Source organism: Ranitomeya variabilis, chromosome 4 (assembly GCF_051348905.1).
Source record: "Ranitomeya variabilis isolate aRanVar5 chromosome 4, aRanVar5.hap1, whole genome shotgun sequence".
NCBI lineage: Eukaryota > Metazoa > Chordata > Amphibia > Anura > Dendrobatidae > Ranitomeya > Ranitomeya variabilis.
This window is the reverse complement of record NC_135235.1, coordinates 99,382,128-99,405,302: the sequence shown is the minus strand read 5'-3', so window position 1 is coordinate 99,405,302 and position 23,175 is coordinate 99,382,128. Positions and strand designations below refer to the sequence as shown.

General features: G+C 42.3%; 1 protein-coding gene across 3 annotated transcripts in view; it reads left to right on the top strand.

Annotated features, from left to right (window-relative positions):
* Positions 1-23,175, top strand: part of PLCE1 (phospholipase C epsilon 1) — a 328,150-nt gene that overhangs the window by 263,590 nt on the left and 41,385 nt on the right. For all 3 annotated transcript variants that reach the window (XM_077258972.1, XM_077258973.1, XM_077258971.1), the window contains 4 exons: positions 1,670-1,794; positions 1,981-2,098; positions 4,684-4,815; positions 4,968-5,258. In XM_077258972.1, coding sequence (XP_077115087.1) covers positions 1,670-1,794; positions 1,981-2,098; positions 4,684-4,815; positions 4,968-5,258 — 666 coding nt within the window. The remainder of the gene's footprint in view (positions 1-1,669; positions 1,795-1,980; positions 2,099-4,683; positions 4,816-4,967; positions 5,259-23,175) is intronic.

Here is a 23,175-nt window from a genome sequence, read left to right as displayed (position 1 = left end):
GATTTGCACAGTTTGGCTACTACTACTGCATGCTATACCTAGGTATAATCTTTAATAACATGTATGCTATGTACCCTGGTGCAATTGGTGTGTTATTTTCTAGATATTCTATTAATTTCTTTATTTCAGTTATGCATGTATCTTCATTATGTCATTATTACCCACTGCACCTAATTTGTGGATAGAGATTTTGATCATATTCTTAGGCGATTGTGTCCATGTTTCCATGTAAACTTTATAAAACCATCAAACTGCATTTTTTTTAAATGAACAACAATCTGATCTATTAAAGTTAAAAATAAAAACATTATACTATTTTGTATCAAATAGTCCATGTTGATCATGGTTACTAGTTTAACCAGCCTGCTTGGTCACATTACATTTACTATTGCTCTTCTTCCTGTTAGTACACTCATACACCCTGCCTGAATCAGTGCAGAGGCTGCTGGAATCACATGACTACAGTATATTAACTAGCAATCTTGATCTGCAGACACAATAATAGCTTCTAACTCTGTACTAGTCAAGTTGTTTTATTTCTTCCCGGTCACCATCTACAATGGAGAAAGTAAAATCATGCAGTGGTTCAAAGCTCCTGCTCATTCAATAGGGCAGAGTTTGCAGCCGGCAATAGAAGGCTTGCGCACACACACATATACTCTCTCATGCAAGAGAGTCGGGCCGATTATGCTAATGACACTGGGCTCAAACTCTGAGGTAGTGCAGATCTGCAATTATTTTCTCATGCCGATTCGGAATAGAAAAAACAATCGCGGCATGCATCAAGTGCATCCAATAATCGGTTCTAACTCTCAAACTGTGAAGAAGACGGAGAGGTTAATTTCTCCATCTTCTCCATTGTCTCTGTGCCCATACATCAGACTGCACTCAGATGACATCCGTCTATAGACTTGAATGGGTGAGTGTGATCTGATTATGCGATTATTTTCTCATTCCGAATCGGCATGACAAAATAATCGCAGATCTGCACTGCCTCATAGAATAACATTGGGTCGAGTGCTATCCAATAAAACATCAGAGAGTGCTCGGCCATATTATACGAACCCTAAATGAAGCTAATAAACTAAATGCGTGTTGTTTATAATATAATTCTAGGTTATAGACTTCAATTTAACATGGAGATGGATGTTCTAAGAGATTAAGGGGATTGTTTGAAGAACTATTTACATACCAGACAGACTATGCATTTAAATGGCAACCTTTACTTGATGGCAGGCAGTTATTCCCTAGCAAACTATACAAATGGTACTTCCTGATCTAACCAATTTAGCACTTTTGGTGATAAGTTGGCGTGCCCACTCTGTTTGCATAGAGGGTTTGCTAATATATTAAAATGGCTGCACTCTGCAAATATTGCAAGGCTCACTGCATTAACCATGTACTGCACCAGCGGTTTGCTGATTGCTATATCTCTACAGCTTGCTTGTGAAAACATCAGACATGTCTGATTTTATGTCAGTCAATCCCCTAAATGTAATAATATAAGAGCGTTATTAAACATTTTTGCTAATGCTTGATTCTTACGCGTGTTCCTCGGTATAAATCCTGTAAGGCTGAGCACAGAAGCCAGGCAGCGTCTAACAGCAGTGTATCCATGGTTCGATAATGTCGGCGTTGCCCTTCTCACCAACATATTGATTACTTTCAGATAATATACTCGATGATCGTCCTGAGACAAAGGCTTGCAGGGATAACCTGCAGTTTGAATACATTGAGGAAGCTCCTAAGAGAATCAAGAAGACCGATGGCAGCATTGTTGGCAACAAAGGAAAGGTAGTTGTTTCTTCTTGGACTAAATGGGTCCCAAGAGGTGAATCACAAATATTGGAGCTCGGTATATTGTATCAATATATTCTCACATCTGTATAGAACATTTGTAGCTATCGATAAGCTCCAGTGGACTCCAATAAGGATTTTCATCTTGACATAAAGCTTAGGTATATTTATTGTTTTGTACAGGTCTACGACATGGAACTGGATGAAGAGTTTTATCTCCCTCAAAACAAGAAAGAAAGTAGACAAATCGCCCCAGAACTATCAGACCTTATCATCTATTGCCAAGCTGTGAAATTTCCTGGTAAGTTCAATAATCCGTCTTAATCAATCCTTGGCAATATTTCCAATGCTGAACGCAGAGTGTAGTTTGTCCAGCTCTAGGCCAATTCAATAAATACTTGTTCGGAACATCTTCTTTTGAAGTGTTTTTAACGCTGGACAATTAGTTTAGATTAGATTCACTTTTTTTAGGTATGAGAATGTTTTATTGCCACTTCTAGGTAAAAAAAACTTTAATAAAATATACTAGCAAAGAACAATAAGGTTAATATCCATGAAAACAGACCTAGGAGATATTCAAATACAAGTACTGTTTGTATAGAGAGATTATTATTTATTTTTAAAGCACAATTCCAGGGCGCTGTACATGAGAAGAGGGTTATATATATGTGAGATAGTAAACAAACTGTGATGGACTGGTACCAAGGTGGGGACCCTGCACTCGCGGGCTTACAATCTGCAGGTAATGAGTAAGGAAGCAGTTGATTGGGGAGTTGCAACAGCTCCAATGGTTAATGAGGTGACAGCGGGGTTATAGGCCTTCAGGATGCGTTTCAAAGTTTTATTTGTGGGAGACCATTGAATATGTTCACACACTGAAATCCAGACAATGGGGAATGTTCATATAAGAACTTTTAGATGGTTGGATGAGGAACGTACAAGAGTGGAGGAGAGTAGGTAGTCTTGTGAGGACCCAAGATTAAGTGTAGGGAGGTATCAGGAGATTAGTTGTAGAGATGTGTAGGGGAGACAGATTATGGACAGCCTAGTGGGTCAGTGTTAGAAATTTAACCTGGAATCACTGGAAAATTAGAAACCAGTGAAGGGATTTACAGAGCTGGAGGGTGGAGGAGTAGTGAGCGGAGAGGAGGATTAAGTGGGCAGCAGAGTTGAGGATTGACTGGACAGGTGTGAGTGTTGGTTGGGAGGCCACAGATGAGGTTATTTCAGATTGCAATAGTGTGGGCCGGAGATGATGAGGGCGTATCTGACAAATTAGTTGATTCTTGTATTGAGGAAAGGACAATTATGAAAATATTTTGTGAGTTGGTTGAGGCAGGAGGTGGTAAAGCCTTGGATGTGTTGTTCAAGGGAAAGCATGATGTCGTTTATTGTGATAGATAGGTCTGGTTGAGTGAGACGGGGGAAAGATGGTTTGATCAACATTGAGTTTAGGAAAGCATGATAAGAAAAAAGAGGACATGGTTTATAGACACTTTGGGATTCTGGACAGCAGAGAGGTGACATCTGGGCCAGTGAGAGTCATCAGTGTATACGTGGTACTGGACACCATAAGACTTGAGTTGTCCCAAGAGAAAGGTATTGTTAAAGACTTAATTAATTAAGTAAAATTCTTACAAAACTTCATCATGCCTTATTTCATCAGGAAATGAATACATTGACACATAAGAATAACAATTCAGTATGGTGTGTCCCATTGACAAGGGTATGGTAACACCTAGTTGGCTGTGGAAATATACATTTCCTGGAGGAACAGGAAGTGAATAAACCTACAAAAATAAGATACAGAATTATTTTGTGTTAGATAAATATTAAATCAAATATTTGGGGTTCACTATGAATGACTCTAAAGCTGCAATTAGAGGGTAAAATTGTGAGAATTGGTAGATGCCACATCCATTGCACTAATATGTTAACTACCAAAATAATATATTAATACAATTATTTCATGCAACAAAAATCACTACTATTTGTAATTAGGTTTTAGATTGCTTTCATCTTCCAAAACCTCCTTTCAGCTATATCATTCACTTACTTGTACGTCTGTGTTGGGAAAAGCTGGATTCCAACCAAGTACTTCTGCTGTCAGTCAGCATAACGTCAGCAGTCGCACCCTGTCGACAGAATAACCTGGAAGAAGAGCTGCTCTGTTAACATGGAGCAGCTGAATCGCCAGCAGGATCGTTCTGTGACCACTCTGAGCTGGCGCCTGGTAGAACAGACAGTCAGTTGTCTTGGTCAGCAACTACCTATTGGTTACTGTTTAGGCCCATTGTAAAAAAATAATAACAATAAAATAGTCCTGGACAACCCCTCAAATGAATTAGTTTTATAGTGAGCTGTGGACATGAATCTTTTCTCTTGGCTTTTGATTAAGTTCAATATTTATGATTCGACATTAATGAAAAATATAAAATCGGTAGTATAATGTAATAAAAAAGAGGATATTGAAAACTAAAATTATAAATCAATTCAAAATATTTTTTATCTATAGATACTGTACATGATGTTTCAGTGCGATGTGTACACACTTCACCATTTTGAGACAATTCTCTTGGTTTTACTATGATACATAGTGATTTTTTTTTTGCACATGCCCATATGTGTTTATTAATCTGGACTTCCATGCTTGAGTCATCTTGCCATGACCCTTCTACTCACAGTAGTCTGTTGAAAAGCATCTATTTGTCTTGGACTGCTGAAGATACAAACTGCATAGAAGATATGGATGGGAGATTAGTGATGTAGTGTAGAGCAGGACAAGCTGGTTCAGTTCCATAAAACGTACTCTACAAAGGCCACGGAAAATGTCGTGCCCTCTTGGTCTGCTTGTTTGGTTCATTAGTCTTCATTTTATGGGAACAGGCCTTTCAACATTAAACCCATGTGGCTCTGGCAGAGGAAAGGACAGAAGAGGCAGGAAGTCCATTTTTGGCAACAATCCTGGTAGAACAAGCCCCGGGGAACCAACGACACAAGTCAAAACATCTGGAAAAGGTAATGTATGTGTTCTGCCTTATTAATTGGACTTTTGCTGCATTCTATGATACAAAATATGGAGTTTTATTATCTTCCTCAATGATATACATGTTATTGTATATTTGTATGGATAAGGTGAGTATGTTATTAACCACATCTATTCTCTGCAGGCACAAGCGAGTCACGGCAGAGCTGGGAGGAGCCATGTTCACCTCCATTCAACCCAACCACTTCGTTGAGTGCCATAATTCGGACCCCAAGGTGCTATCACATCTCGTCACTGAATGAAAATGCTGCCAAGCGTCTGTGCAGACGGTATTCCCAGAAGCTGATTCAGCACACTTCCTACCAGTTACTAAGAACATATCCAGCTGCTACACGCATCGACTCCTCCAATCCTCATCCACTCATTTTCTGGCTTCATGGAATACAATTGGTTGCCCTTAACTATCAAACCGATGGTAAGTAAGCCATCATGTTCATGCATCTATAAGTATATGTACATTATTCCTGAGGATGCAAATATAGGTACCACAAAAAACAAAGAGACAGTGCCAGTACTGTCCGGGATGGGCTCCCTGGTTTTGGACGTGCGCCCTTGTGTCCCTGAGACCTACAATCTCTATATAAAAGGGTGCGGTTTTGACTTTCTTTGTTTTGGCAAATATATAGGTAGTCGTAGGTGGTGGTACACGGGTGCTCATTCTTTTGGGAGCAGCAAAGTGGAGTTGACGTGAATATTAACTTTAGTTATATGATATCATACAGTGCATCTACAATTGTCCAAATGGACAGAAAAATTTTACCATTCTTCCACAATATCAAGTGTCATTATTAAAGCATCACTTTTATTACGCTTTTATTAGTTATGCAAAATGAATGATGTGATCTACACTTTTATTAGGTATGCAAAATGAATGATGTGCTCTACCCAACACTAACTTAACGTATTAAAATATAACTGGTGACTAGTGAAATTTTTGTAATTTGCTAAATTTCCAATATTTCTGTCTAATTGGGAGCCCTACTCCCCAGCTCTCGTATTGCTGCAATAGTTGCATTGATGATGTGTCTTCACTACACATCACCTTTCTTGTGCCAGATTCAGCCACCACGTATTACATAACTCCACCATGACTACATGTTTCCCCTTTACTCTGGCTTCATCAGGGGTACAGGGTCTTATAGTGTGTGTATCTCAGCACAGTTGGCTAAAATAATGACCCGATGACAGCTTGCTCAATAGTTATATCCCTCTTTTGTCAAGGTGAAATGCAGAGACAAGAACCTGTCTACATGAAGTGTGTTCACGTATTTCCGCGCCCTGCTTCATTACTCTCTATTACTCTATATTTTATGCTTTTTGCTTTCCTTGGTATCTAATAACACTGCCTGCTCTATAGTAACGCCTTGCTAGTAGATTTGCACACTGCTCAGTATTAGATCATCTTTACCTTCGTCTAGAGATATTGGCTCGCTTTTTGGCATTAGATATAAGAAATTAGCTGGGAAACATCCAGGAATTGCCGATCTCGTCAAACATTGTTCTCACCATTCTCTATTCCTACAAAGGACTTCCAGTAAAATGCTGCATTGTTATATCCATCGACAGCTCTTATACGTTATGTGATATACTATATACATAGCAGTTTCTGTAACCTAGCAGATTTTTCACTTTTAATCTCTTTTATGGGAATTTTAGTGACTAATTGTGATGTGACTTTAGGTAAGGTGTAGTTTACTAGGTGCATTTATATTAAATAGCTCCGTTAAACCTTATAAATGAGAAGTTCTCATGTTTGTTTTTTGTGGCCTGCTTCCAAGTGGCTTAGTGATGTCAAATTCTCAATCTGAGGTAGAATTACTCTTTTTCCCATGCTTTTTTTTTCATATTATTTATGCATTCACGGCACGTGATCTGTGCCTCTGGTATAGGGCTAACCCCTGTATATGTTCACATCTGGACCGTCATCTGTGCGAATAGTGCAGTTGAGCTTTGATCCTCATTCTTGGAATTCTCTGTGAACGAGAACTGTTCTCACTGCTTGTTTTAATAGTCTGATATGGTTCCACAGGGCTTTTCTTTTTAACGTAAGTTTTGCTCTTCTTGAACTCAACAAGTGTCTGTCTCATAGCCTGATCTATACACATTATCTCATTCATTTGTATTACCTTCTGGTATTTTCCAGTGAATTAAATGTACATCACACTTAGATGATTTGCGGTTTTATTATTTATAAAGAACAATGCATATTGCTAGCGACTTATACTTCAAGGGATTGTCCGGGATTTTTACATTGATGGCCTATCCTTAAGAATGGTCATCAATATCTGACTGGTGGGAGTGCAACATCATGACGCACCCGCCGATTAGCTGTTCCCGGTGTCGCAGCAGAGGAAATGCTCAGTTGTGGAGCTGCCCAGCACAGTTCTGTAAACTGTAGTATTATATACGCTTCCTATTCAATCACGCCAATGTAACAGTGATCATCTATCCAGTGCATAAAAGTAATGGAGGCAGCACTTTCCAATTTTTAGTAAAATGGACCCCAGACAATATTTGTAACACAAAATAACAAAGCCAGATAGTAGTCGCCCTCCCCCACTCCAATGCCGCTCCCCACTGCTGCTCCAGTGTTTCGGGATTGGCTGCAACATTGACGTCACATCGACAGCTCCCATCACTACTATGGCCACTCAGTGAGCCCATCCGTCCTGCCAAGGTAGACGGCAGAAGCTGCTAAGCTCAGTGATTGCCTGCAGTGGTCACTGACAGCTCGCATCACTACTATGGCCACTCAGTGAGCCCATCCGTCCTGCCAAGGTAGACGGCAGAAGCCGCTAAGCTCAGTGATTGCCTGCAGTGGTCACTGACAGCTCCCATCACTACTATGGCCACTCAGTGAGCCCATCCGTCCTGCCAAGGTAGACGGCAGAAGCTGCTAAGCTCAGTGATTGCCTGCAGTGGTCACTGACAGCTCGCATCACTACTATGGCCACTCAGTGAGCCCATCCGTCCTGCCAAGGTAGACGGCAGAAGCCGCTAAGCTCAGTGATTGCCTGCAGTGGTCACTGACAGCTCGCATCACTACTATGGCCACTCAGTGAGTTCATCCCTTCTGTCAAGGTAGACGGCAGAAGCCACTAAGCTATGTGACCGCCTGGAGTGGTCACTGACAGCTCGCATCACTACTATGGCCACTCAGTGACCTCATCTGTTTTGCCAAGGTAGACGGCAGAAGTCGCTAAGCTAAGCGATTGCCTGAGACGGTGATGTACACAGTCGACATGACATCACCGCTGCACCCAAAATACAGATACCTGAGCAGCAGTGGAGAGCTAGCACTGGCAAAGGGGGGGGGGGTCTGTAATATCTGGATTTATTTTATTTTAAAGGAAACTTTTGACATCCACTTTTCTAAGAATATTAATTAACTGTGACCTTTTGTTTCTGGGCTGTTAAATCATCACTTGTTATTGTGGATTCCAGTTATTATCTAATTAGTTAATCTAGTCTTGTACTATTATTTTACCATAAGGTAAAAAAACAAGTGCAATAAGCATGACTAAACGTGTGTTAGACTGGTATAGAGAACACTGCTCATGAGGGCTTCTAATCCACACCATAAGGGTTAACAAGGCAGTGAATTAGGGTAAAAGCTGCTCCTCTGGCATGTAGTGGTGACGGTGTCATTGTATGATGTATCCAGGGCCGGCGTCAGCACCCGGGCAAGTTCCAGGGCCCTAAGCAGGTGGTGGGGAAGACCCACTCGTCGTTGAGGACACAGGCTCCCTATGGGAGCCCAGTGCTAGCACAGGGCCCCAGTACTTGCGATTCTTACCTCTCGCCATTCCTGCGCTGCGGCATCTTCCACGTCTGCTGACTCTGACATTTCAGGTCAGAGGGCGCGATGACGTCACATCTGTGCTCCCTCTGCCTAAACAGTCACTACAGAGAGCCAGAAGACGCCGGCGCTGAGGAGTCAGGAGAAGAGCAGGAGCCAGCGAGGAGAGTTGAGTATTTCACTTTCTTTTTTTTTTATGTTTGAAGCATCATATGGGGCCCATAAAACACTGGATCATCATATGGGGCCCATCATTTACTAGAGCATCATATAAGGCCATTATATACTGGAACATCATATGATGCTCCAGTATATGATGGGCCCCATTTGACGCTCCAGTATATGATGGGCTCCATATGATGCTCCAGTATATAATGGGCCCCATATGATGCTCCAGTATATGATGGGCTCCATATGATGCTCCAGTATATGATGGGCCCCATATGATGCTCCAGTATATGATGGGCTCCATATGATGCTCCAGTATATAATGGGCCCCATATGATGCTCCAGTATATGATGGGCCCCATATGATGCTCCAGTATATGATGGGCTCCATATGATGCTCCAGTATATGATGGGCTCCATATGATGCTCCAGTATATGATGGGCTCCATATGATGCTCCAGTATATGATGGGCCCCATATGATGCTCCAGTATATGATGGGCCCCATATGATGCTCCAGTATATGATGGGCCCCATATGATGCTCCAGTATATGATGGGCTCCATATGATGCTCCAGTATATAATGGGCCCCATATGATGCTCCAGTATATGATGGGCCCCATATGATGCTCCAGTATATGATGGGCTCCATATGATGCTCCAGTATATAATGGGCCCCATATGATGCTCCAGTATATGATGGGCCCCATATGATGCTCCAGTATATGATGGGCCCCATATGATGCTCCAGTATATGATGGGCTCCATATGATGCTCCAGTATATGATGGGCCCCATATGATGATCCAGTATAAGGGCCCTATATTATGCTCCAGTATATGATGGCCCCATATGATGCTCCAGTATATGATGGGCCCCACATGATGCTCCAGTATAAAATGGGCCGTATATGATGCTCCAGTATATGATGGCCCCATATGATGCCCCATATATAATGGGCCCCATATGATGGAGCATCATATGGGGCCCATCATATACTGGAGCATCATATGGGGCCCATCATATACTGGAGCATCATATGGGGCCCATCATATACTGGAACATCATATGGGGCCCATCATACATGAAGAATCATATGGGGCCCATTATATATGGAGCATCATATGGGGCCATCATATACTGGAGCATCATATAGGGCCCATTTTATAGTGGAGCATCATATCAGGCCCATCATATACTGGAGCTTCATATGGGGCCATCATATACTGGAGCATCATATGGGGCCATCATATACTAGAGCATCATATGGTGGCCATCATATACTAGAGCATCATATGGTGGCCATTATATACTGGAGAATCATATGGGGCCCATCATATACTAGACTAGAGCATCAGATGGGGAGCATCATATGGGACCCATCACATACTGGAGCATCATACGGGGCCATCATATACTAGAGCATCATATGGGGCCCATAATATACTGGAGCATCATATGGGGCCCATCATATACTGGAGCATCATATGGGGCCCATCATATACTGGAACATCATATGGGGCCCATCATACATGAAGAATCATATGGGGCCCATTATATATGGAGCATCATATGGGGCCATCATATACTGGAGCATCATATAGGGCCCATTTTATAGTGGAGCATCATATCAGGCCCATCATATACTGGAGCTTCATATGGGGCCATCATATACTGGAGCATCATATGGGGCCATCATATACTAGAGCATCATATGGTGGCCATCATATACTAGAGCATCATATGGTGGCCATTATATACTGGAGAATCATATGGGGCCCATCATATACTAGACTAGAGCATCAGATGGGGAGCATCATATGGGACCCATCACATACTGGAGCATCATACGGGGCCATCATATACTAGAGCATCATATGGGGCCCATAATATACTGGAGCATCATATGGGGCCATCATATACTGGAGCATCATATGGGGCCCATCATATACTGGAGCATCATATGGGGCCCATCATATACTGGAGCATCATATGGGGCCATCATATACTGGAGCATCATATGGGGCCCATCATTTACTGGAACATCATATGGGGCCCATCATACATGAAGCATTATATATGGAGCATCATATGGGGCCATCATTTACTGGAGCATCATATGGGGCCATCATTTACTGGAACATCATATGGGGCCCATCATATACTTGAGCATCATATGAGGCCCATCATATATGGAGCCCATTCTGTATGGAGCATTATATGAGGCTCATCATATACTGTAAGGAAAATTATATGGGGCCCATTATATATGGAGCACTATATAGGGCCCATCTTATACTGTAGCTTTATATGGGGCCGGTCATATACTAGAGCAATATATGGGGCTAATTATGTAAGGAGCAATATATGGAGCTCATTATGTATGGAGCAATATATAGGGCCCATCATATACTGTAAGGAGCAGTATATGGGACCCATTATGTATGTAGCCTTATATGGGGCTCATTATGTATGGAGCAATATATGGGGTCCATTATACTGTATGGAACATTATATGGTGCTCATTATTCTGTATGGAGCAAAATATGGGGCCCATTATTCTGTATGGAGCACTATATCAGGCTCATTATACCGTATGGAACAATATAAGGGGTCCATTATTCTGTATGGAGCATTATATGGGGTCCATTATATTGTACTGAGCCCATTATATACTGTATGGAGCAATATATGTGGCTCATTATACCGTATGGAGCAATATACAGTATGTGACTCATCATACTGTATGGAGCATTATATAGGGCACATTATTTTGTATGGAGCATTATATGGGGTCCATTATTCTGTATGAAGCAATATATGGGGCTTATTATTCTGTATGGAGCACTATGTGGTGCCCATAATACTGTATGGAGGACTATGCTGTCCGTTTTTTTAGCTATAGATATCACTCATGTAATGTAGAAGTAAGTGAAATCTTTGACATTGTACTACACCTATATTATTCTGCCGTATCTGCATCATGAATTGTGGTATGTGTTAAAGGGGCCCACTGAGACTCTTTTGCCTGGGGCCCACGAAAACCTGGAGCCGGCCCTGGATGCATCCATGTACATATGGCATATAGTGATGGCGGTGTCATTGTATGATGCATCCATATACAAATCGCATGTAGTGGTGGCGGTGTTATTGTTTGATGTATCCATGTCGGTATGACATGTAGTTGTGGTGTTGTCATTGTATGATGTATTCATGTACATATGACATGTAGTGGTGGCAGGGTCTCTGTATGATGTATCCATATACAGCTCTGGCAAAAATTAAGAGTCCACCACATCAAAACCCTGTCATGGGCAGCCCAATCTCCAGACCTGAACCCCATTGAAAACCTCTGGAATGTAATCAAGAGGATGATGGATAGTCACAAGCCATCAAGCAAAGAAGAACTGCTTACATTTTTTGCCAGATGCAGTGTGAAAGACTGGTGGAAAGCATGCCAAGACGCATGAAAGCTGTGATTAAAAATCATGGTTATTCCACAAAATATTGATTTCTGAACTCTTCCTGAGTTAGTGTTGTTGTTTCTAAATGATTATGAACTTGTTTTCTTTGCATTATTTGAGGTCTGAAAGCACTGTTTTGAAAGAAAAAATGTTTGACCATTTCTCCTTTTCAGAAAAAAAACTCCAAAATGTATTGCTTGGAAATTTGGAGACATGTTGTCAGAAGTTTATAGAATAAAAGAACAAACTACATTTTACTCAAAAATATACCTATAAGAGAAAAATCAGACAAACTGAACATTTTGCAGTGGTCTCTTAATTTTTGCCAGAGCTGTATATATGGCATGTAGTGGTGGCGGGTTCTCTGTGGGATGTATCCATGTACATATGGCATGTAGTGGTGGTAGAGACTCTGTATGTTGTATATACACTGTGTTCCAAATTATTATGCAAATAATATTTCCTCATATTTTCTCTAAATTACCTATCTGAATTGCAGTTATTGTTATTTTCCAGTCATCTACTATCTACTATATAATTGTCTAAGGGTCACTTCCGCCTTTCTGTCTGTCACGGTTATTCGTTCGCTGATTGGTCTCGCCAGCTGCCTGTCATGGCTGCCGCGACCAATCAGCGACGCGCACAGTCCGGAAGAAAATGGCCGCTCCTTACTCCCTGCACTCACTGCCCGGTGCCCGCATACACCCCTCCGCTCACACAGGGTTAATGCCGGCGGTAACGGACCGCGTTATGCCGCGGGTAACGCACTCTGTTACAGCTGCTATTAACCCTGTGTGACCAAGTTTTTTACTATTGACGCAGCCTATGCAGCGCCAATAGTAAAAACATCTAATGTTAAAAATAATTTAAAAAAATAAAAAATGATTATATACTCACCTACGCCGCCTTTCCCGCTCCTCGCGATGCAACCACCACGTTCTGTTGGCACGGATGGTCTGGCAGAAGGACCTGCCATGATGTCGCGGTCATGTGACCGCGACGTCATCAGAGGCCCTGCGCGCCTGCGCGAGCAGGCTGGGACCGGAAGCTGCCGCCTGTACCTCGCACAGGCGACAGAACTACAAGTATGGTGAGTATGTTAGAACTACAAGGGGCCCTCGGATCGGAAGGTGAGTATGTTTATTTTTTATTTTTTAACCTGTGACATACGTGGCTAGGCAATATACTACGTGGCTCTGTGCTGTATACTACATCGCTGTGCAATATACTGCATGGCTCTGTGCTGTATGCTACATCGCTGTGCAATATACTGCGTGGCTCTGTGCTGTATGCTACGTCACTGGGCAATATACTACGTGGCTGGGCAATATACTACATGGCTGGGCAATATACTACTTCACTGGGTAATATACTACATGGCTGGGCAATATACTACGTCACTGGGCAATATACTACGTGGCTGGGCAATATACTACTTCACTGGGCAATATACTACGTGGCTGGGCAATATACTACGTCGCTGGGCAATATACTACGTGGCTGGGCAATATACTACATGGCTGAGCAATATACTACATGGCTGGGCAATATACTACGTCGCCGGGCAATATACTGCGTCACTGGCAATATACTACGTGGCTCTGTGCTGTACGTGGACTGTGCAATATACTACGTGTACATGCATATTCTAGAATACCCGATGCGTTAGAATCGGGCCACCATCTAGTTCTAGTATAATTGCAATGTTTTGGAACAAACTGCCTATGAAAACAGTATCTTTTTTTACAAAAAATAAACACTCAAAATGCATGTTCCAAATTATTATGCACAGCAAAGTTTTCAACCTTTTTTTTTATTTTGAACAAAAAAATGGTCAATTGTGATGTTATAAGCATTATCAGCTTATTACAAAATGAAATCAAACAGTTTTCAAGTGAAAACTTTATTCTAGGTGATGTTACATTTGCACATAGGACCCCTTGTTCGAAAGAAGCTTCTGAACTCTCTCGTCCATTGAATTTGTCAGTTTTTGGATGGTTTCTGCTTCAATTGTTTTGCATGTGGACAGAATACCCTCCCAGAGCTGTTGCTTAGATGTCAACTGCCTCCTGCCATCATAGACACTCCTTTTGATGATGCTCCAGAGGTTCTCAATGGGGTTGAGGCCAGGGGAAGATGGTGGCCACACCATAAGTTTGTCCTCTTTTATGCCCATAGCAGCCAGAGATGCAGATGTGTTTTTTGCAGCATGAGACGGTGCATTATCATGCATGAAAATGATCTTGCTGTGGAAAGCATGGTTCTTCCTCTTGAACCATGGCAGGAAGTGTTGTTTTAGAAACTCCACATAGATTATGGAGTTCATCTTTACCCCTTCAGGGATCATAAAGGGGCCGACAATCTCTCTCCCCATGATTCCAGCCCAAAACATTACCCCACCTCCTCCTTGTTGGCGCCTTAGCCGTGTTTTCATGGGGTGTCCATCAACCAGCCATCCTCCACTCCATCCATCTGGACCATCGAGCGTTGCACGGCACTCATCGGTGAACAAAACAGTTTGGAAGTCAGTCTTCATGTATCATTTGGCCCACTGGAGCCGTTTCTGCTTGTGTGCAATGGATAGAGGTGGTCGACAGGATGGCTTACGCACAGCTGCAAACCTCTGAAGGACCCTGCATCTTGTTGTTCTGGGGACGTTGGAGGCACCAGCAGCTTCAAAAACTTGTCTGCTGCTATGACAAGGCATTTTTGCAGCTGCTCTTTTAACCTTACGCAATTGCCTGTTGGAAAGAGTCCTCAATTTTTCTTTATCAGCACGCACACGTGTGTGCTGGGAATCAGCTACATACTTCTTGATTGTGCGATGATCACGATGAAGTGTCTTGGCAATGTTGATTGTAGTCATGCCTTGACCTAAATACTCCACAATTTGTTGCTTCTCAGCAGCCGACACATCCTTTTTCTTTCCCATTTTGGCAAAAAATGTAGGCTGCTTAATAATGTGGAACAGCCTTCTTAAGTAGTCTTGCCTTTATTTGGACATACCTGCCAAACTAATTTGCACAGGTATCTGCAATTGCTTTCAGTGATATAAAGAGCCCTGACACACATCACCATTAGAGTTGAGCGACTTTTACTTTTTTCGGATCGAGTCGGGTTTCGCGAAACCCGACTTTGTCAAAAGTCGGGTCGGGTGAAATCGGCCGATTATTGCGAAAAGTCAGGGGCCGACTGAGACACGAAACCCAATGCAAGTCAATGGGGAATCAAAGTCAGCAGTGAGTGGAGGACAGGAAAACACCTACAGTGCCCATTTTAATGCCAAAAACATCAATTCTTATTACTTAAGATAAGAAAGAAGAAAAAGGAGCACTCACCGTCCGTGCAAAATCCTTTTATTCAAGTGGCATTACAATAAAATAGCGGAGCATTGCAGGGAGAAATTGTGGAAGAGGACGACGGCCGTTTCGCGCTCCTGCGCTTCTACGGGTCCGATGGTAACCACAGGTGAGTAATCTATTTTATTCAGTAACATCCGCTATGGGAGTGTTCACCCACCTGACCACATTACCATTTGAATGCTCCTACTAATATAAAATACGATATAAAGTACGATAAAAACAAGCTAAACACATGGAGCAACAATATAAAGAAAAGAATATACAACACGTACGCATATACAACACCAAAAAAGATTACAGGAAAACAGACATATCAATACGTTCGTTTAACCCCAAAGGTCCTGTAGCATTTACCTTCATGATCCACCTCCCTTCTCGTTTTAACAGCAATCTATGATGGTCCCCTCCCTGTTCAGGTAGATTGACTTTTTCTATACCTGCAAACCGTAAAACTGTAGCGTCCCCCTCATGAACTGTACGAATGTGGTTTATCAGTTTTGGGACTCCTTTTCCCGTGCTAATGGACCTAAAGTGTTCTCTAACCCTGACAAATAAGGGACGGATAGTTTTACCTATATAAAATAGTCCACACGGACAAAGCAAAACGTACACCACAAACTTCGTTCTACAGGAGATAAAATCTCTGACTGTGGTAATAACGGAACCAATCTGAAGGGTTTTACCTGTGATGTGATACGTACAAAAATTGCATTGTCTGCACTTAATGTTACCCGTTGGGAGTCCTTTGGTTAACCAATTATCGTTTTGAGATTTTATTCTGTTATGTACTAAGATATCCTTTAAATTCTGTCCACGGCGGCAGGCAAATAATGGACCTTCCCTAATACGATCTTTTAATGCTGGATCACCCTCTAAAATATGCCAATTCCTGCGTATGGCCGTTCTAATCTGGCTGTCCATTGGACCATACTGAAAACTAAAGACAAATCTCTTGTTGTTATCATCATAACTAGTGGGTCCTACTGGATTACCTGTGTTGTTCTCCATTTTATCAAGAGTATGATCACTATTAACCCTAGCCAATGCTTCTGTTAGAATTGAGGAGGGATAGCCTCTGTTTCTGAATCTGTCATGCAGTTCTCGTGACTGCCGTGCGAAACCCTCCTTACAACTATTAATCCTCTTCACTCTAAGGAATTGGCTGTAAGGGAGTGATCTCTTAGTGTAATAGGGATGTGCACTCTGATAGTGTAACAAGGAATTGGTGGCTGACGGCTTACGAAAAATTTCCGTTTGGATGCCTGTTTCATTGACCCATACTTTAACATCTAGAAACTCGATGCTATTGCCTCCAAATACGGAGGTAAATTTCATGTTCATATCATTTGTGGCATCCAAGTACGCCACAAATGACTGGAATTCTGTTTGATCACCATCCCAGACGATCAAAATATCGTCCACAAATCTAACGTAAAGTCTAATGTATTTCAAAAATGGATTTTCCACTGTGTATACATATCTTTTTTCAAAGACAGCTAGATATAAATTTGCGAAGGTACATGCAACGGGCGTACCCATTGCAGTACCTTCGGTTTGAAGAAACCACTCAGAGTCGAATTGAAAAGCATTATGAGTAAGAACGAATTTAAGGCCACTACAAACGAAATCTATTGTATTCTGATCCGTGGAAGTAAAAGAAAGTATCTCTTTAACAGCCTCCACTCCGCATTGTTGTGGAATGCGAGTGTAGAGGCTTTCTACATCAATGGATGTGAAAGAGCAACCTTCCTGCCAGTCAAAGCCTTTTAATGTTTTTAAAAAATGCTTAGTATCTCGTATATATGATGGAATATCCAAGAGGAGGGGATGTAATAACCAATCTAGGTAACGTGACAAGGGTTCTGTTAGTGCCCCTACCCCTGACACTATAGGACGACCTGGGGGGGCTGTCAATTATTTATGGACTTTTGGTACATGGTACCACACTGGTTTACGTGGGAATGCTGGAAACAATTTTTCTGCTTGCTTTGCAGACATAATTCCTTTTTCTACTGCTGGTCTTAATAAGGACCGTAACTCATTCTTATACCTAGACGTAGGATCGGATTTTAACCGCAAATAGGTCTCTGAATTACACAATTGTCTTAAAGCTTCCTGTATGTAATAATCCTTTGACAGCAAAACCAAATTGCCCCCCTTGTCCGCAGGTCGAACTACGACATCACGCCAACCCTTTATATCATACAAAGCACGTTTCTCTGACTCAGAGAGATTAGCTGGTAACTGGCGATAAATTAAGGCTTCAATATCCTTTGTTACTTGTTTCTCAAAAATATCAATGACATTGCCCGATGTAATCGGCGGCATAAAGGTTGATTTTATTCCACCTAAAAACGGACCAATAGATGGTCTAACTGAAATTGCATTAGATATATCTGAGTCCGTGAGACTAAGTAACAGTAAAGCATCATTCTGTGCTTCCACATCCATAACAGGATCAACCATGAAGCCCAAAGGGCCAACAGAACACCGCACAACATCTGGAGATCGTGTATTGTCATTCCCTGTAGAAGAAAAGAATTTAGACAAGTGCATTTTTCTCGTAGCTTTAAATAAATCAATTTTGAAATCAACTATATCGAAAGATGCTGGTAAACAATAACTTAGACCTTTAGATAATACTGCTATATGGTCATCATGCAGGGTGCGTGAAGACAAATTTATTACTGAGGTCGACGTTGTGGCTGTGGAGCAGATTGTTTCCATGACACCTGCTTCCTTTTGCGTCGATTTTCCAAATCTAGATCTCCTACTACCCCGCCGCGTCTTTCTTCTAAAGGGATGGACTCCAATGATGAAGACTCATTCAGGGGTAAACTAGTTGAAGGTGATGGTAAAGAAAAATCGTCATTAATACTTGAATCTGAGTCAGTGGTTAAATAATCTCCCCTGGTTTTTCTAAGATTCCTATTTCTATTATTCCTAGATCTGGGAAACCTACGGAAACCATGAACATTAGATTTATTTTTGTTCCAGGAAAAAACTTGTCCATTATCAAAATCCAGTTTGTCTCTGATGAACTTGTCACGTTTCCTTTGTTTTATCTCTGATTGAAGTATAACTAATTTGTTGTCTAATTTTTTGTCCATAGAAGACCTTTGGGATTCCGTAAGCCATGTCTTGATTTCTTCTTTTGTTTTTATTAAGTCCATTTTCACTGTTTCATAATTACTGATGTTCTGACGTAAAACTAGTTGTAGGAGGTCTTGGGAGCATTTTAATAAAATTTTCTCCCACTCTTTTACAAAATTCTCATTATCTTTAAATTGGGACATATCTTTATAGACTCTAAGACCTCGTGGAACTCGGCCATGGTCTGCATAAGATTGTAACGATTTATTTGTCCAAAATAAATTGACCTCTCTTTCTGCTAAATTGAACAGTTTATGTTCTAAAGTTTTTGTGCTCAAAGACAGAATTTCATCTTGTTGCTCCACCTCCAAAAAGTAGGAGTCCACATTCTCCCTGCCCCTTGTAAGCCATGGGATAGTGGCAATGCTACAATATTCAATGCTTCAATTCTTATTACTTAAGCTTGTCAATCTTAATTTACTTTATAATAATAGTTAGGCATTGAAAACTGGGGGTCATTTGGCTAAAGTTGTGGGGGGGTAGGGCTGGCTCAAGATTTTCGTGGGCCCAGGAAACGCGGAATACGTCACGGCGGTGGAGCAGGGAGAGGTAAGTATTTCAACTGTGCAAGTGCTGTGATCCTGAGCAAGCAGGGGGGGCCCACTCATTCGTAGGAAGGTGCAGATGAAAGTGCAGGTTCCTTCATCAGGTGGGGGGCATACTCGTTGGCGACGTCACTGGCACAGGGCCCCTCATAGTACGGCGGTGTGTTTGACGGCGGGTGGCGCCTCCCACTGGCAGAAACACTTTTGCGTACTATGAGGGGCCCTGTGCCAGTGACATCGCCAACGAGTATGCCCCCCACCTGATGAAGGAACCTGCACTTTCATCTGCACCTTCTTCTTTGTCACCCTGTAAGGTGGTATAGTATGCGGGAAGGGGAACCTGACTTTCAGCAGGGTCAGATTCTGGCTGTGTAGAGTGCAAGGGGAATGTAGTGGTCTGGGTCAATGTACCAGCAGACTCATCTAGCCGTGGCTGGGCAATGGGCAGGATGAGGAGGAAACACAGTTAGTAGGCCCAAATAATAAAGTAGGCTAAATGCAGTTCAAATGTGGTAACAGGACTAAACAGGCGGCATTGCTTTGTTCAGTGGAGGAAAACTGTAATGAGTGGCAGACACAGTTAGTAGGCCCAAATAATAAAATAGGCTAAATGCAGTTCAAATGTGGTAACAGGACTAAACAGGCGGCATTGCTTTGTTCAGTGGAGGAAAACTGTAATGAGTGGCAGACACAGTTAGTAGGCCCAAATAATAAAGTGGGCTAAATGTCTGCCAAAAAATTGTTCATAAATAAACAGGTGGCATAGCTAGGTACAGGGGTGGGCTCCTCTGCTGAGTAGCAGACAGTGGTAGTAGGCGCAAAGTATTAACTGGTCTAAATGGAGGCCAGGACCCCTGTATATTTTAACTATCATCTATAATTTCAACAAATTTTGTATTGGCAGTGCCATTGAAGGATTTAACAGCACAGACTACACAGTGGTGGAGCAAGGAGAGGTAAGTATTGCAAGTGGTAGAGCACTGTTCGAGCTGGGGGGGAACACTCTCTCGTGGGCGGCGGTACTGGCACAGGGCCCCTCATATTAGGACGGTGTGTCTGACGTTGGTTGTGCACCACCACCGTCAGACACTTCATTGTACTATGAGGGACCCTGTGCCAGTGCCGTCGCCCAAGAGTGGGCCCACCCACCTGTCCAGGCAAACGGCACTCGCACGGGTGCTTGCGCCAGGTGGTGATCACGGCCCTGTGGGGGGAGTCAGCCCATTTAGGGAGGTATAAAAATGGCCTATGGTGGACATTCAGCAGCTGCAAATGGAGGAATTGGCTCAACACCTCCAGCCTTAGGTGCTATTGTGCTTTTGCCACTACCACCAGATGCACCACCGCCACCATCAGTACCAACTGGCAACCACTGCCCACGGGCTCTTCCACCAGACTTCCTCATTTTCTGGGAAATCTAACCAAAATAACAACCGTTATATGGTACTGTAAAACAAGGTAGAAGGTGTATATAAACTTGTTGAGAATTTAAATCTCCCTTTTTTTTTGTGGGAGACTGAACCAAAACTCAGGCCCTGTACATAAAACAACACAATGTAAGTGGCAGAAAGTGGCTGGCTGACATACGACAAACTAACAGGACTGAAGTATATCCACTTTGTGAGAATTTGAATCTCACTTTTTTTGGGGAGACTGAACCAAAACTCAGGCCCAGTGTATATAACAACGCAATCTAAGTGGCAGAAAGTGGCTGGAAGATATATGAAAAAATACAAGGACTGTAGTACAGTTTCAATCTCCCTACAATGGTCTCAGGACAAGTATGGGAGCAATAAAAAGGACTGCTGCACAAAAAAGTGTGGACAAATAAACAAGATAACTGGGCAGAAAGGAGCAACAGGATTTTTGCTTTTAAAAAAGCAGTTGGTTTGCACAGCAGCGTGCAAACAGCAATGCAGCTATCAGGGAGCCTTATAACCTACAGAGCTGATGCACACAGATATAGCCTCCACTGTCCCTGCAAAAAAAAGGTGGTGTTGGACAGTGGAAATCACTACAGCAACAGCGGTTTGGGGGTTAATCTTCCCTCCCTAACTATATCCCTTCTTCTGATGAAGCTGCAGCAACCTCTCCCTATGCTAAGATCGGCAGAAGTAAGATGGCGGTCGGCGTGCACGCCCCTTTATAGCCCCTATGACGCCGCAGAAAGAAAGCCAATCACTGTCATGCCCTTCTCTAAGATGGTGGGGACAGAGACCTATGTCATCACGCTGCCCACACTCTGCGTCCTCCTTCATTGGCTGAAAAATGGCGCTGAAAGCGTCATACGAAATGCGACTTTTGCGCGCAGATAGCCGACCTCATGGCCGATCCCACACTAGGATCGGGTCGGGTTTCATGAAACCCGACTTTGCCGAAAGTCGGCGATTTTTTAATTTGTCCGATCCATTTCGCTCAACCCTAATCACCATCAATGAGTTTAAATGACAAACAAAAAAATTCTAACCTTATCACTCCTAAACTCTTTGTGCATAATAATTTGGAACACAGTGTATGGCATGTAGTGGTGGCGGGTTCTCTGTGGGATGTATCCATGTACATATGGCATGTAGTGGTGGTAGAGACTCTGTATGTTGTATATATGGGATGTAGTGGTGGCGGGTTCTCTGTGGGATGTATCCATGTACATATGGCATGTAGTGGTGGTAGAGACTCTGTATGTTGCATATATGGCATGTAGTGGTGGCGGGTTCTCTGTGGGATGTATCCATGTACATATGGCATGTAGTGGTGGTAGAGACTCTGTATGTTGCATATATGGCATGTAGTGGTGGCGGGTTCTCTGTGGGATGTATCCATGTACATATGGCATGTAGTGGTGGTAGAGACTCTGTATGTTGTATATATGGGATGTAGTGGTGGCGGGTTCTCTGTGGGATGTATCCATGTACATATGGCATGTAGTGGTGGTAGAGACTCTGTATGTTGTATATATGGGATGTAGTGGTGGCGGGTTCTCTGTGGGATGTATCCATGTACATATGGCATGTAGTGGTGGTAGAGACTCTGTATGTTGTATATATGGGATGTAGTGGTGGCGGGTTCTCTGTGGGATGTATCCATGTACATATGGCATGTAGTGGTGGTAGAGACTCTGTATGTTGTATATATGGCATGTAGTGGTGGCGGGTGCTCTGTATGATGTATACATATATACTTGGCTCTGCTATATTTTTGGTGCAGATATTTGCTGGTTGGTGTGCTTATGTGTCCGTCCTGTACAGCAGCTTTATATAAATGCTCAGCATAATCTTGTGAGATCATATTTCAGAGACTGATTCTGAATCGCCCAGAGGCCTTTAACACAAAAAAAGGTGTTAATTGATAGAAAAAACCTGTTACTTATCCGTACAATTGTTAACAAAACATAAGCGCTGGATATCTGCAATATGACACCTTCATCCAAGAGCTTTACAAACTAGGCATGACCTACATTTGGCCTCATCTCGCACAACTAAACTAGACAGATCCAGCGCGGAGATTATAAAACTCGTTCTTATAGGAACTAAATATTATGGTTATCCTGTGACCACATGCACTTGGCAGATTGCAGCCATTGTTGAATGGTTCGTGCTTAGACCAGCGGTAGTAGACGGCATACATGCAGAAAATGGCCCAATTTAGTTTTAAACCAGCATACAATCAGCATAGGACTGTGCCCTGCGGTGCCCTTAACTCCAGTAGTCGGGGTTTATGTGTCTGATTTCCACAGCTCCGTGAATAGTCACCCATTGGGGCTGTACATGAAGTTACCTGCTTATTTTAGAAATTAATATATTTGCCATGAAATAACAATTTTGAGCTGTTCTTCTGTTGCTCCT